Source organism: Bos javanicus, chromosome 21 (assembly GCF_032452875.1).
Source record: "Bos javanicus breed banteng chromosome 21, ARS-OSU_banteng_1.0, whole genome shotgun sequence".
Taxonomy (NCBI): domain Eukaryota; kingdom Metazoa; phylum Chordata; class Mammalia; order Artiodactyla; family Bovidae; genus Bos; species Bos javanicus.
Window position 1 is genome coordinate 66,876,553 of NC_083888.1, and position 12,825 is coordinate 66,889,377.

The following is a 12,825-nucleotide window of genomic DNA, read 5'->3' on the forward strand; positions in this document are numbered from 1 at the left end:
ACCAACCTAGTCAGCTTATTAAAAAGCAGAGACATTAACTTTGCCAACAAAGGCCCATCTAGTCAAAGCTATGGTTTTTCCAATAGTCATGTATGGATGTGAGAGTTGGGCCCTAAAGAAAGCTGCTGCTAAGCTGCTAAGTCACTTCAGTTCAGTTCAGTCGCTCAGTCGTGTCCGACTCTTTGCAACCCCATGAATCACAGCACGCCAGGCCTCCCTGTCCATCACCAACTCCCGGAGTTCACCCAGACTCACGTCCATCGAGTCAGTGATGCCATCCAGCCATCTCATCCTCTGTCGTCCCCTTCTCCTCCTGCCCCCAATCCCTCCCAGCATCAGACTCTTTTCCAATGAGTCAACTCTTCGCATGAGGTGGCCAAAGTACTGGAGTTTCAGCTTCAGCATCATTCCTTCCAAAGAAATCCCAGGGCTGATCTCCTTCAGAATGGACTGGTTGGATCTCCTTGCAGTCCAAGGGACTCTCAAGAGTCTTCTCCAACACCACAGTTCAAAAGCATCAATTCTTTGGCGCTCAGCTTTCTTCACAGTCCAACTCTCACATCCATGCATGACTACTGGAAAAACCATAGCCTTGACTAGACGAACCTTTGTTGGCAAAGTAATGTCTCTGTGTCCAACTCTGTGCGACCCCATAGACAGCAGCCCACCAGGCACTCCCGTCCCTGGGATTCTCCAGGCAAGAACACTGGAGTGGGTTGCCATTTCCTTATCCAAAAGAAACCTGAGCGCCAAAGAATTGATGCTTTTGAACACTGGTGTTGAAGAAGACTCTTGAGAGTCCCTTAGACTGCAAGGGGATCAAACCAGTCCATCCTAAAGAAAACAGTCCTGAATATTCATTGGAAGGACTGATGTTGAAGTTGAAACTCCAATACTCTGGCCACCTGATGCCAAGAACTGACTCATCCGAAAAGACCCTGATGCTGGGAAAGATTGAGGGCAGGAGGAGAAGAGGACAACAGAGGATGAGATAGTTGGATGGCATCACCAACTCAATGGACATGAGTTTGAGTAAATTCCAGGAGTTGGTGATGGACAGGGAGGCCTGTACCTTCCCACCATCCTCCACACACCAGACACCAGGTGCCACCCGTCTGCCACCATCCACAGTCCACCAGCCTAGGAGGCAGGAGGGCCTGCCTGGACCCGGCCCCTGGACAAGCCAACACACGGCCCCAAAATGCAGGCAGCTGAGTGCAGTCCGAGCTGCATCTGGGGCAGAGAGGCGCCCCGCCCGCAACGCACCGTTTCCTTGGGAAGTGGTGCCCTCAAGCTTCCTTTATGAGCGCCCAAGGTCTTCAGGTCCTGGAGCTGGGTATGTGGGAGGGGCCAAGGAGTCGCTGCGGGCGGGTCGGAGGTGAATGTGTAACCCTCCCGGCCGCCCCCACCCCCCCGACCCCGCCCGGTCACGTGGGCCCCGCAGGGCAAAGTCTCAGGGTCCCAGACGCCGAAGTCCGGCGGGATGGGCGCACCGGGCCTGGTGCTGCTGTGGCTGCAGCTGTGCGGTAAGGGAATTGGGGGGTGCGCCGGAGGCCCGAGGCACCCGGAGACCCATGTCCCCGGGGGCGCGCCGCGGGAGCGCGAGGGGCTGCGAAACCCGGCCAGCCGTCGGGCTCCTCCTGGCGCAGCGCCCGCGGGGCCGAGCGGGAGGCTCCCCGGAGCCCCCGGGCCAGACCGACGGCCGGCCGCGCCCGCCCTCCGCCCCTACCCCGCCCGAAGCTGGTCCCCCACCCCGCCCCCGCCCCCAACCCCCGGGCCCAGGGCGCCTCTGACCACCGCGTGGCGCCTAGGCGGGGGCGTGTGCTCGGGGCGGCCCCCTACGCCCGGGAGCTGGGAGAACTGCAGCCCTTCCCGGTTCCCCTCTCTGAGCCCTGGGCAGATCCGGTCTGCCGGCCGCCCCCCGCCCGGTCCCCCAGTTTCTTCCCCTGGGCCGAGGCCTCCCTGCCCGGATGGCCTCAGTCCTGTGGTTGCCGCCGTTCTGGCAGGGCGAACTGGGGGCCTGCGAGGAGGTGATCTTGGGGCGGGGAGACCCTGAGGAAGGCACGTTTGAACGGGCTCTGCAAATTCAGAAGAAGTTGGGGAGCCTCGGGGCCAGGCTCCCACAGGGTCTGGTCCCACGCCTGGACCCTCTAGCTCCAGGTCTCTCTGGGCGAGGTCATCCTTCCTGGGCACTGGGGGTTCTGGGCAGGAACGCCAGTGCTCAGCCGTCCTCTCCCCAGCCCTGACGCGGGCCGCCTACAAAGTCTGGGTCCCCAACACCAACTTTGACGATGCCACCAACTGGAGCCAGAACCGGTCCCCGTGTGCGGGCGCTGCTGTGGAGTTCCCCGCGGACAAGGTGCCTGACCCCACTCCTGGGGCCGTGGGGGCTCCCGGCGTGGTCCAGGCCCATGGAGCCCAGTGAGGGGGGCACTCGCTGACGTCCTTTCTGCCTGCAGACGCTGTCAGTCCTGGTGCGAGAAGGTCACAGCATCTCAGACATGGTGAGCAGGGCTGAGAATGGCCCCCAAGTCAGAAGGGGGCCCACAGGTCCCGCCCTGGTCAACTCGAGGCCTCTTCCTGACTGGCCTCCACCTGGGGGGCAGACCCTTCAATCCACTGGCCCTTAGCCTGTGGAGGGGTTTCTGGAAGGGTGGGGAGCCACAGGGAGGGGACCCCGGTCGTACAGTCGCAGCCCAGGCTGTGCCCAGCTTCGGAGCAGGTGGGGGCGCCTCCTGTCCCTCCTGCCCCTGCCTCTGGGTCCTGTCGCCCAGGAGTCCGTCCTCTCTAGGTCTGCCCCAGGGAAGTCCCCTCCCTGCCCCACCAAAGCCTTTCCCTGTCCTGTGCCTCGGAACTCCATCAGGGGGTCTTTTTCTCAAACCGCTTCACAGTGTGAGTTCCAGGGCGGGGTCCTCACCCAGAGGCCACTGGACTTTGTCGGTGAGGGGGCGCTGCTGGTGGCCTAGGAGGCCTGGGCACCACTCACTCGGCTGCCCAGATGCAGGGTCTGGGTACCCCTTATTTCCACCTGGAGGCAGCTCAGTTAATTGATGGTTTTCGAAAGCGGCATCAATTCTGGGAGTCTGGCCCCACAGGGGACAGGGCAGGGGGCGTTAGAGACCCCAGCCCTCACCTGCAGCCTGGGAAGGGGCCTCGGGCGGGATGTGCCAGTTCCTATAGATCCCGGGTCCAGACGCCCTTCCCACGCGTCCAACCCAAAGACTCAGGTGTGGAGGGGGCAGTGAGGGGGACGAGGAAGTGGCAGAGCCAGGGGGGGACCGTGGCTACACTCAGGAGCCCCCACAGCCCTGGCGACCGTGGCAACCAGACAGGGGCCTGGAGAGGGCAGGGGGCGCCTGGAACTGGCAGGAACCCGCGTATAGAGGAGTCAGTTGAAGATGGGGGTGCTGGGACCTGGGGGTCCCTTCTGGCCGTCTTAGTTGCCTGGACGATCTCCTTGGGGAGTTCTGTTCAGTTCAGTTCAGTCCAGTCACTCAGTCGTGTCCAACTCTTTGCGACCCCATGAATCGCAACACGCCAGGCCTCCCTGTCCATCACCAACTCCTGGAGTTCACTCAAACCCATGTACATCAAGTCGTGATGCCATCCAGCCATCTCATCCTCTGTCGTCCTCTTCTCCTCCTGCCCTCAATCTTTCCCAGCATCAGGGTCTTTTCACGTGAGTCAGCTCTTCGCATCAGGTGGCCAAAGTATTGGAGTTTCAGCTTCAGCATCAGTCCTTCCAATGAATATTCAGGACTGTTTTCTTTAGGATGGACTGGTTTGATCTTGCAGTCCAAGGGACTCTCAAGAGTCTTCTTCAACACCAGAGTTCAAAAGCATCAATTCTTCGGCGCTCAGCTTTCTTTATAGTCCAGCTCTCGCATCCATACATGACCACTGGAAAAACCATAGCCTTGACTAGATGGACCTTTGTTGGCAAGGTAATGTCTCTGTCCCTTCTGGCCCTTAGTTGCCTGGATGATCTCCTTGGGGCGTGCTTGGGGATCTCAAAAGAGACAACAGTCATGCATTCATTCATTCTTCACTCCCTCTCTCTGCCCTGTCCCCGCCCTGGCCCAGCCAGCCCTCCTCTTTGTCCCGCATGTCTGTACCCCTTGCATGGTCCCTTGGGGTGCCCCCCTCACTTCCCCTGCTTATGCTCTGCCCAGAGAGGTCAGCTCCCAGAGGTCCTGGGTGGAGACAGCCCAGGGGCACAGAGACGGGGGGCCGAAAGGACCCAGTGCTGTCTGAGGGCCTTCCTCCAGCCCTACCCGTGGGGCCCCAGTGTGGTCCAGCTGCTGAGATGTCGCCTGTAACGAGGCACAGCAACTCAGTGATTTAATTTGCATTTCTCTTGGTTTGGAACGTGGGCTTCCCAGGTGGCTCAGACGGTAAAGAATCTGCCTGCAATCCAAGAGACCTGGGTTCAATCCCTGGGTCAGGATGATCCACTGGAGGAGGAAATGGCAACCCACTCCAGTATTCTTGCCTGGAGAATCCCATGGACAGAGGAGCCTGGCGGGCTACAGTCCATGGGGTCTCAAAGAGTCAGACACGACTTAGCAACTAACACTTTCACTTTTCACTTTGGTTTGGAACTTCTCTCCCTGGGATTTTTCTCTTTCTGAACACCTCCCCTCCCATTTCTGGGCAGATTGCCTAGGAATCTATTATTTTCTACCCATTAATTGTTGAGTTACTGCAAATGTCTTCTCACTATGGATTCTGCCTGTGTTTCCCTTTGCTGATAAGAAACCCCTGTTATTAATCTATCAGATGCAAGATCGGTTGCTTTAAACCTGTGTTTTCGGTGTTTTGTTTAAGCGTCTCTTCCCCTTTTCTCGGTCACAACCATAATCAGCCATATATTATGTCTCTCGGGTCATGGTTTTCCCATCAGGGGCACATGTCTGAGTCAGACGCTAACTAGGAAACCAGCTGTATTCTTCTCCTTGGATTAAGCCCAGTTTCTCATGTCCTCCTCCAGCCACCAGCCTTGCCCCTTGCTCTTCGGCACTGGGGTCACTGCTCGCCAGCTGCCCAAGGTGTGGTGGGGGTTCTCCTCGAGCTTTGCCTGTAGTTCCTTTGATCTTTCTGCCTGTTCTCCTGCCAGCACCACAGTGTCCCCACTCAGGCTCTGTGAGTTGTCTTAAAATCCACTGGGTCAATTTCCCCCGCCTCTCCCCCACTCTGAGAGGCCAACCCTCAGAGGACCCAGGTGGAAACCGGCCCCCCTGCGCCACCTTCACCCTTCTGTTTCAAGGTTGACTAGTTCTTTGTGGATCTGACTGTTGGAGAGAAATCATAGCGTAGGTTTATCAGGTAACACCAGTTCAGTTCAGTTCAGTTCAGTCGCTCAGTCGTCTCCGACTCTTTGCAACCCCATGAATCACAGCACGCCAGGCCTCCCTGTCCATCACCAACTCCCGGAGTTCACTCAAACTCACGTCCATCGAGTCAGTGATGCCATCCAGCCATCTCATCCTCTGTCATCCCCTTCTCCTCCTGCCCCCAATCCCTCCCAGCATCAGACTCTTTTCCAATGAGTCCACTCTTTGCATGAGGTGGCCAAAGTACTGGAGTTTCAGCTTCAGCATCATTCCTTCCAAAGAACACCCAGGACTGATCTCCTTTAGAATGGACTGATTGGATCTCCTTGCAGTCCAAGGGGCTCTCAAGAGTCTTCTCCAACACCATAGTTCAAAAGCATCAATTCTTTGGTGCTCAGCTTTCTTCACAGTCCAACTCTCACATTCATACATGACCACAGGAAAAACCATAGCCTTGACTAGACGGACCTTTGTTGGCAAAGTAATGTCTCTGCTGTTGAATATGCTGTCTAGGTTGGACATAACTTTCCTTCCAAGGAGTAAGCGTCTTTTAATTTCATGTCTGCAGTCACCATCTGCAGTGATTTTGGCCACCCAAACCCTGGAATTTGATTGGGAATGAATGACAACTTTATATATGCAAGTCATCCACTTGAGAGCATGGATTTTCTCTTCAAATATTTCAGGTCGATGGCTATAAAACTCTTTACTAGAGTCTTAAAATGGTGCATGTAGAGGTTTTGTGTAGTAGTGGCTAATTTATAAATCCTTTATATAATTTGGTTCCTGTTGTGAATGGTGCCCTATTTTTAAGAATGATATCGTCTATGTGGTTATCTTTGTAAACAATGACCATTGTTGCTCTTCCTTTCCAGTCCAGACTCCTTTTATTTCCTTTTCTTTCCTTATATCACTGTCCAGGATCTCTACCCCTATGTTAAACAAAAGTGACGAAAATAGGCCTTCTTGTCTTGTTCCAGCACAAAAGAGAAGACATGTCGAGGTTCTCCACTGTGTGATGTTTGCTGTAGTATTTTGCAGATAACTTTATTTAATTGTGGAACTTCTGATCTATTTCTAGTTTGCTGGCAGCTTTTTGAAAAATCATAGATGGGTTGCTGAACTTCCCAGTTTTTTTTCCCTGCATTGACTGAGATGTAACTCCCCTCCCCCGGTAGCCTGTTAATGGGGTTTTCTGAGGCGGAACCGTCCTTGTGAGCCGGACGCCTTCCTGGCACCTTCCTTCGGGTACAGGTTGAAGTGCGCCTCTTCGAGACACTTGCCTTCCCTGTCACACTGATTTTGGTGGCACAAGACTCTCCACTGCCATCTGCTGGGACACCGTTGCACACGCTGCAGAGAACTTGGGATGGGGGCCTTTCTTATCCCTTCCTTCCTGCGTTCTTGGGACGTGATACATTATTGGATCCAATCAGCTAATATTTTATTTAGAATCTTCACATTTCTGTTTGTAAGTCAGCTGAGCCTATAAGTTTTTTCCTTTTGTCGTTCATTTGGTTTTGGTTTATTTATTGTTGGTTGCAGTGGGTCTTTGCTCCTGAGGGGACTTTCTCTTGCTGCGGGGGGCTGCTCCTCTTTCTGGGGCATGGCTCCTCGTCGCAGTGGCTTCTCTTGCGGAGCGCAGGCTCCAGGGTGCACAGGCTTCAGTAGTTGCAGTGCACGGGCTTAGTGGCTCCGTGGCATGTGGAATCTCCCCCAACCAGGAATCGAACCTGTGTCCCCTGCATTGGCAGGTGGATTCTTACCCACTGTACCACCAGGAAGTGCCTTCATTTGGTTTTGGAATGAAGGTTACAGTGGCCTCATGAAATGGACTGGTGATTTTTCACTCTTTTTCTGTTTTCCAGAACAACTTTGGGAAGAAGAAATTAAATTTTCCTTGAAGGTTTAGCAGAGCTCACCTGTAAAACCCTTGGTTGGACTGGGAATTTGGGGAATAGGAGGTCTTTGACTGACATTTAAAATTCTTTAATGCTTACTTGTCAGTTCAAATTCCCTATTGCCTCTTGCATCAATTTTTATATTTTAAACTTTCCTAGAAATTGGTATATTTCATCTAGGTTTTTGGCAGTCTTACTGATTTCTTAACCTTTTCAGTATCTGTATTTTCCCTTGAACAAGTGAGGTCTTTACTGTATGTCCATGACCTTTTGGTCTCTCCCTCCCCCATCACATTTTAGTCCTTGATTTAAACATTTATTAAGAGACAGCAATAAGTATTTTTGTTATTTCATCACGAAAGTATGTCACAAAAGTATTTCATCACGCTGCTTCCCATATCTCTTCTTAGCTTCTCTCCTTACTTCCTCCGAGCATGTTTTCAGCGTAGGTTTGTCTGCGGCAATCCTTCTGAAGTGTTTGTCTGCGGCAATCCTTCTGAAGTCTTTCAGGCTTTCAGATCAGATCAGTTCAGTCGCTCAGTCATGTCTGACTCTTCGCGACCCCAGGAATCGCAGCACGCCAGGCCTCCCTGTCCATCACCAACTCCCGGAGTTCACTCAGACTCACGTCCATCGAGTCGGTGATGCCATCCAGCCATCTCATCCTCTGTCGTCCCCTTCTCCTCCTGCCCCCAATCCCTCCCAGCATCAGAGTCTCTTCCAATGAGTCAACTCTTCGCATGAGGTGGCCAAAGTCCTGGAGTTTCAGCTTTAGCATCATTCCTTCCAAAGAAATCCCAGGGCTGATCTTCAGAATGGACTGATTGGATCTCCTTGCAGTCCAAGGGACTCTCAAGAGTCTTCTCCAACACCACAGTTCAAAAGCATCAATTCTTCGGTGCTCAGCTCAGCCTTCTTCACAGTCCAACTCTCACATCCATACATGACCACTGGAAAAACCATAGCCTTGACTAGACGGACCTTAGTTGGCAAAATAATGTCTCTGCTTTTGAATATGCTATCTAGGTTGGACATAACTTTCCTTCCAAGGAGTAAGCATCTTTTAATTTCATGGCTGCAGTCACCATCTGCAGTGATTTTGGAGCCCAAAAAATAAAGTCTGACAGTGTGGATCACAATAAACTGTGGGAAATTCTTTCAGGCTTAGAGATTGTTTTATTATCCTTTAATATATGACACACTATTCTGGAGGGCAGAGCCATGTCCAGGGCAGCGTCTGCTCTACGGACTTGGGACGTCTTCAGGCAGTCTGTTCCGCTGTCTGCGTGCATCGTTGCTGAGAAACCCAATCCCTGAATGTTTTTCCTTCCTGGGTGATTTCTTTCCCTCTGCCGCTTTTACAGCGTCCTCTTTGTCTTTGATATTCATAAACAGAGCGTTCTGTGATTTTCTTATTTGGCATTCAATGAGACCTTTCCTTTTTAAAGTATTTTTTCTTTTTTACATACATGGTTGGTGGTGCTGTGTGGGATGTTAGCTCCTTGACCAGGGACTGGACAGGAGCCCCTACTGGGAGCAGGTTTAACCACTGGCCTGCCAGGGAAGTCCCCAGTGAGAGCTTGCAGGCGGTTTCCCAGCTTTCCTCGGATGCGGAGAATTCCTCTTCCCGGTTTCTTCAGACGCACCCTGCCGTCGTATCCGAACGCTGGCGCTGGTGTCGAGCTCCCACCTCTCCTGGTTTCTCTCTCTCGGCCCTTTCCTACTGTCTTCCAACTATGGCATTCATCGTGTATTATTCACACTCCCCCTCTTTGGCTCGGTTGAAAACCAAGTTCTTGTTGGAGCCTCACACTGCGGACACCCACCGCCCCTCCCGATGCGCCTGCGCCCCTCGGTCCCCAGGGCTCGGCCCTGGCGCCTGCAGGGGTGGGGGGCGGGGGGTCTGCCTGGCTGGCACGGGACTGCACCCCCAGCCGCGGGCGAGGCTGGCCCGTGACCTTCACTCTGCCCGGTGTCAGCCTGCCGGTCAGGCCCAGTGCCTGGGGGGCTGAAGAGCAGACCCTGCGGAGCAGGCTGGAGCCTCTCCCCAGAGGTGTTAAGCGTCGGGGACCCCCACACCGAGCAGCCCCCCGGTCCCGCCCTCACTTCCGCCCCGACCCCACGGTGGGGTGGGGTCCCCCGCTCCCGGCCTTCGCGCGGCCTCTGACACCGAGGCCTGGGCGTCTGTGAAGGAGCTGCCCGCGCCCGAAGGGGGCGCGCGGCTGCGCGGCCCCACCACCCCAGTTCCCTCTTCCCCAGCCGCCCCGCTGCCCTTCCTCACGGTGAGGGCTGCTCCAGGGGCGCCGGCGGCTTGGCTTCGTGGAGCCGACGGGCCCTTGAATTGTAGTTTCTCAGGGGGCCGGCCGCCCTGACGGGAGCCACGCTGCCGCAAACTCCCCGCTCCCTCGGCCCGGCGGACCCTCAGCCCGGGCGAAGTGCCCCCCGGCCCCGACCTCAGCGGCCCAGTCGGCGGCCTAGACTCTCCCGCCCACGGGGACGGGGCTCGGGGGTGGGCGCACAGCCGGACCCTCCGGCGCCCACGCGCCGCCTCAACCCGTGCCTCCTGCAGCTCTTGCCGCTGGACGGGGAATTCGTCCTGGCCTCGGGAGCTGGATTCGGCGCCGCGGACGCCGGCTCGCGCCCGGACTGCGGCCCAGGTGAGGGGGGCGCGGGGCCAGCGGGGCGCGGCCGCGGGAAGGGCCGGCCTGGAGGGCGCGTTCCCGGCGCAGCTCAGGGTCGCGCGCCCGCCCAGGAGCCCGCGCGCGCTTCCTCGACCCCGACCGCTTCCTGTGGCTCGATCCGCGCCTGTGGCGCCCCGGGGACGCGGGGCGCGGCCTCTTCTCCGTGGACGCCGAGCGCGTGCCCTGCCGCCACGACGACGTCGTCTTCCCGGCCGACGCCTCCTTCCGCGTGGGCCTGGGCCCGGGCGCCGGCACCGTGCGCGTCCGCAGCGTCCAGGCGCTGGGCCAGGTGGGCCGGGCGCGCGCGGGGCGGGCGGGGGTCTCCCAGGAGCGCCTCCCACCCTGCTGGCCTGGTGGGTTCCGGGCGCTCAGGCGCGGTCTCTGCTCCGGCCGGCTCCCGGGCTCACCCGGCCACCTGCAGACGTTCGCGCGCGACGAGGACCTGACGGCTTTCCTGGCGTCCCGCGCGGGCCGCCTGCGCTTCCACGGGCCGGGCGCTCTAAGCGTGGACCCCGAGGCCTGCGCGGACCCGTCGGGCTGCGTCTGCGGCAACGCCGAGGTGAGGGCGGCCCGCCGCGGGGCGGCCGGAGTGGCGCGCGGCCGGGCCCGGCGCTGGGCGGGAGGTCGGGGCTCTGCCGCCGCGCCCCGCCGTCTCCCGCTCGCTCTCTCCCAGGGCGCGCGGCGCTGTCTCCCGGTCTGGCCCTCGCTCTCTCCACGCTGACCCCCGCTCCCCGTTTGCAGGCGCAGCCGTGGATCTGCGCCGCACTGCTCCAACCCCTGGGTGGCGGCTGCCCCCAGGCCGCCTGCCTGGAGCCCCTCCGGCCCGAAGGGCAGTGCTGCGACCTCTGCGGTGAGCGCCCCGCCGCGCCCCTCAGAGCTGGGGCGGCGCGGCCACCCTGGCTCGCCCCAGCCTGCTTCCCTGCCGGGCTCGGACCTACGGGGCTGACCCTTCCTTCCCTTCCTGCTGCAGGAGCTGTCGTGTCGCTGACCCACGGCCCTGCCTTTGACCTGGAGCAGTACCGGGCGCGGCTGCTGCACGCCTTCCTGGCTCTGGTACTGAGGCCGCGCCCCCAGCCCAGCCCCCACCCTTCTGCCGCCGGGGTCTGGGAGCACCCCCTCCGCCGCCTCCCTGATGCGTCCGCTTTCCGCCTGCAAAGCTCTTGTCCCTGCCCCCTTTGTCCCCACAGGTCCGAGGGACGGAGTCCCCGGACCAACTCTGTTTCCCTCTCCAGCCCCAGTACCAGGGGCTGCAAGTGGCCGTGTCCAAGGTCCCGCGCCCGCCCGGGCTCCGCGAAGCCTCAGACGCGAAGGCGGACACGGAGATCCAGGTGGTGCTGGTAGAGGCCGGGCCCGAGACCGGCGGCGCGGGGCGCCTGGCCCGGGCCCTCCTGGCGGACATCGCGGAGCACGGTAACCGCGGCGCCCCTTTCCCAGTCCCCCCCGCCCCGCCCCGCCCCGCCCCGGTCCCGCCCCGTCCCGGGATTCTGAGCCGGCGCCCTGCGTTGCAGGCGAGGCCCTCGGAATCCTTTCGGCGACCGCTCGAGAGTCGGGCGCGCCCGTCTGGGGTGGCTCGGCGGCGGGGTTGAACGCGCCGGCGCGCGCGGGGCTGGCGGGCGGCTTGGCGGCCGCGGGGCTGCTGGTGCTAACGGCGCTGCTGGCGGGGGCGCTGCTGCTGCGCCGCGAGGGGAGGCTCAGGTACGCGGGGCGCGAGGGCTCGGGGACGCGGGCCGGGGGCTCGGGACTCCGGTACGCGGGGCAGGGGTTCGGGGCTCGAGTGTGTCGGGCTTACACGTGTCCTCGCCTCCAGGTGGAGGAGGCGCGACGAGGCGGCCCCCGCTCGGGCCGGGGCGCCGCTGGGCTTCCACAACCCGGTGTTCTACGCGGCGGACTCCGCGGAGGCGGTGAGGGGCGCCCGGGGTCGGGGGTGCGGGACCTCCCTGCGGCCGGGCTCCCTGACTGCGCTCCCGCAGCTCCCGGCCCCGAAGTCGGACCAAAGGAGCTCCAGCCGCAGCTACTTCCTTAATCCGCTGTTCGGCGAAGCGGAGGCCGAGGCCTGAGCGGCCACGTGACCGGCCCGTCGTACCGCGACCCCAGCCCCATCCAGCGGGCCCCGCGGGATCCCTCACTCTCTGCTGGCCTAGGATGGGGGTGTCCTGGCCAAATAAAGCGATTTCTTGCACCTGCTGTCAGCGTGGACTCCCCGCGCCTGTCCCGCGCCCGTCTGGCCCTGCCTGGTCGGAGCTGGGAGGGCCAGGTCAAATGGTGAGGGGTGGTCCTCAGAGCCCATGCCCATGTCCTGGGTGCTGCCTGTCGGCTCGGGCGGCCCAAGGTTCCGGCCTGAGAAGGTGTTCCCAGAACTAGGACGGGCCTGCTGTGTCCCGGAGGAGCCCAGGAAGAAGCCCTTACTGGGGGCGTGTTGGGGGGGAGTCGGGAGCAGAACCGAAGAGGGTGGCAGAGCCGGCTGCCAGCTGCTCAGGCCCAGGTTGCGTGGGCTGTGCTGGGGCCAGACAGTTTGGCCTGGACTTCCAACGGGCTGGGCACTGGCCTGCCCAGCAGGCTGGCCCAGCAGCACAGTGGATCTGTCCCCTCTGCGGGCGGGGGCAGAGCTGCCCGCTCACCGTGGTCACAGGCGTGGTGCGCTGGTGTGTGTCCTGCTGGGTGGGGGCTCTTTGGTGTCGGAGGCCAGGCCTGGCCCGTGCCCCGCTCCTGCGGGCGGCTGTGAGGTCCGCGGTGGGTGAGAGCTGAGCCACTCTGACTTGGTAGGTAATGACAGACCGGCGTGGGATGGATGGTGGTGTGTGGGTGTGGGTGTGTGTGTGTGTGTACGGATGCGTGCCAGCTTGAACTGTCAGGGAGACACCTGTGTGACCAACATTGGGCACACCTGCCCGCCCCCCCCCCACCCCGAGG

The 12,825-nt window shown here is 59.6% G+C and overlaps 1 protein-coding gene across 1 annotated transcript; it reads left to right on the forward strand.

Annotated features, from left to right (window-relative positions):
• Positions 1 to 1,410: 1,410 nt before the first annotated feature.
• On the forward strand, positions 1,411 to 12,099 carry AMN (amnion associated transmembrane protein). Its single transcript, XM_061395412.1, has 12 exons — positions 1,411 to 1,526; positions 2,241 to 2,359; positions 2,460 to 2,504; positions 9,804 to 9,891; positions 9,987 to 10,204; positions 10,337 to 10,474; positions 10,657 to 10,765; positions 10,886 to 10,968; positions 11,148 to 11,325; positions 11,424 to 11,610; positions 11,723 to 11,816; positions 11,886 to 12,099. The coding sequence occupies exons 1-12, from the start codon at positions 1,484 to 1,486 to the stop codon at positions 11,970 to 11,972; spliced, it is 1,389 nt and encodes a 462-aa protein (XP_061251396.1). The 5' UTR covers positions 1,411 to 1,483; the 3' UTR covers positions 11,973 to 12,099.
• The last annotated feature ends 726 nt before the right edge of the window (positions 12,100 to 12,825 follow it).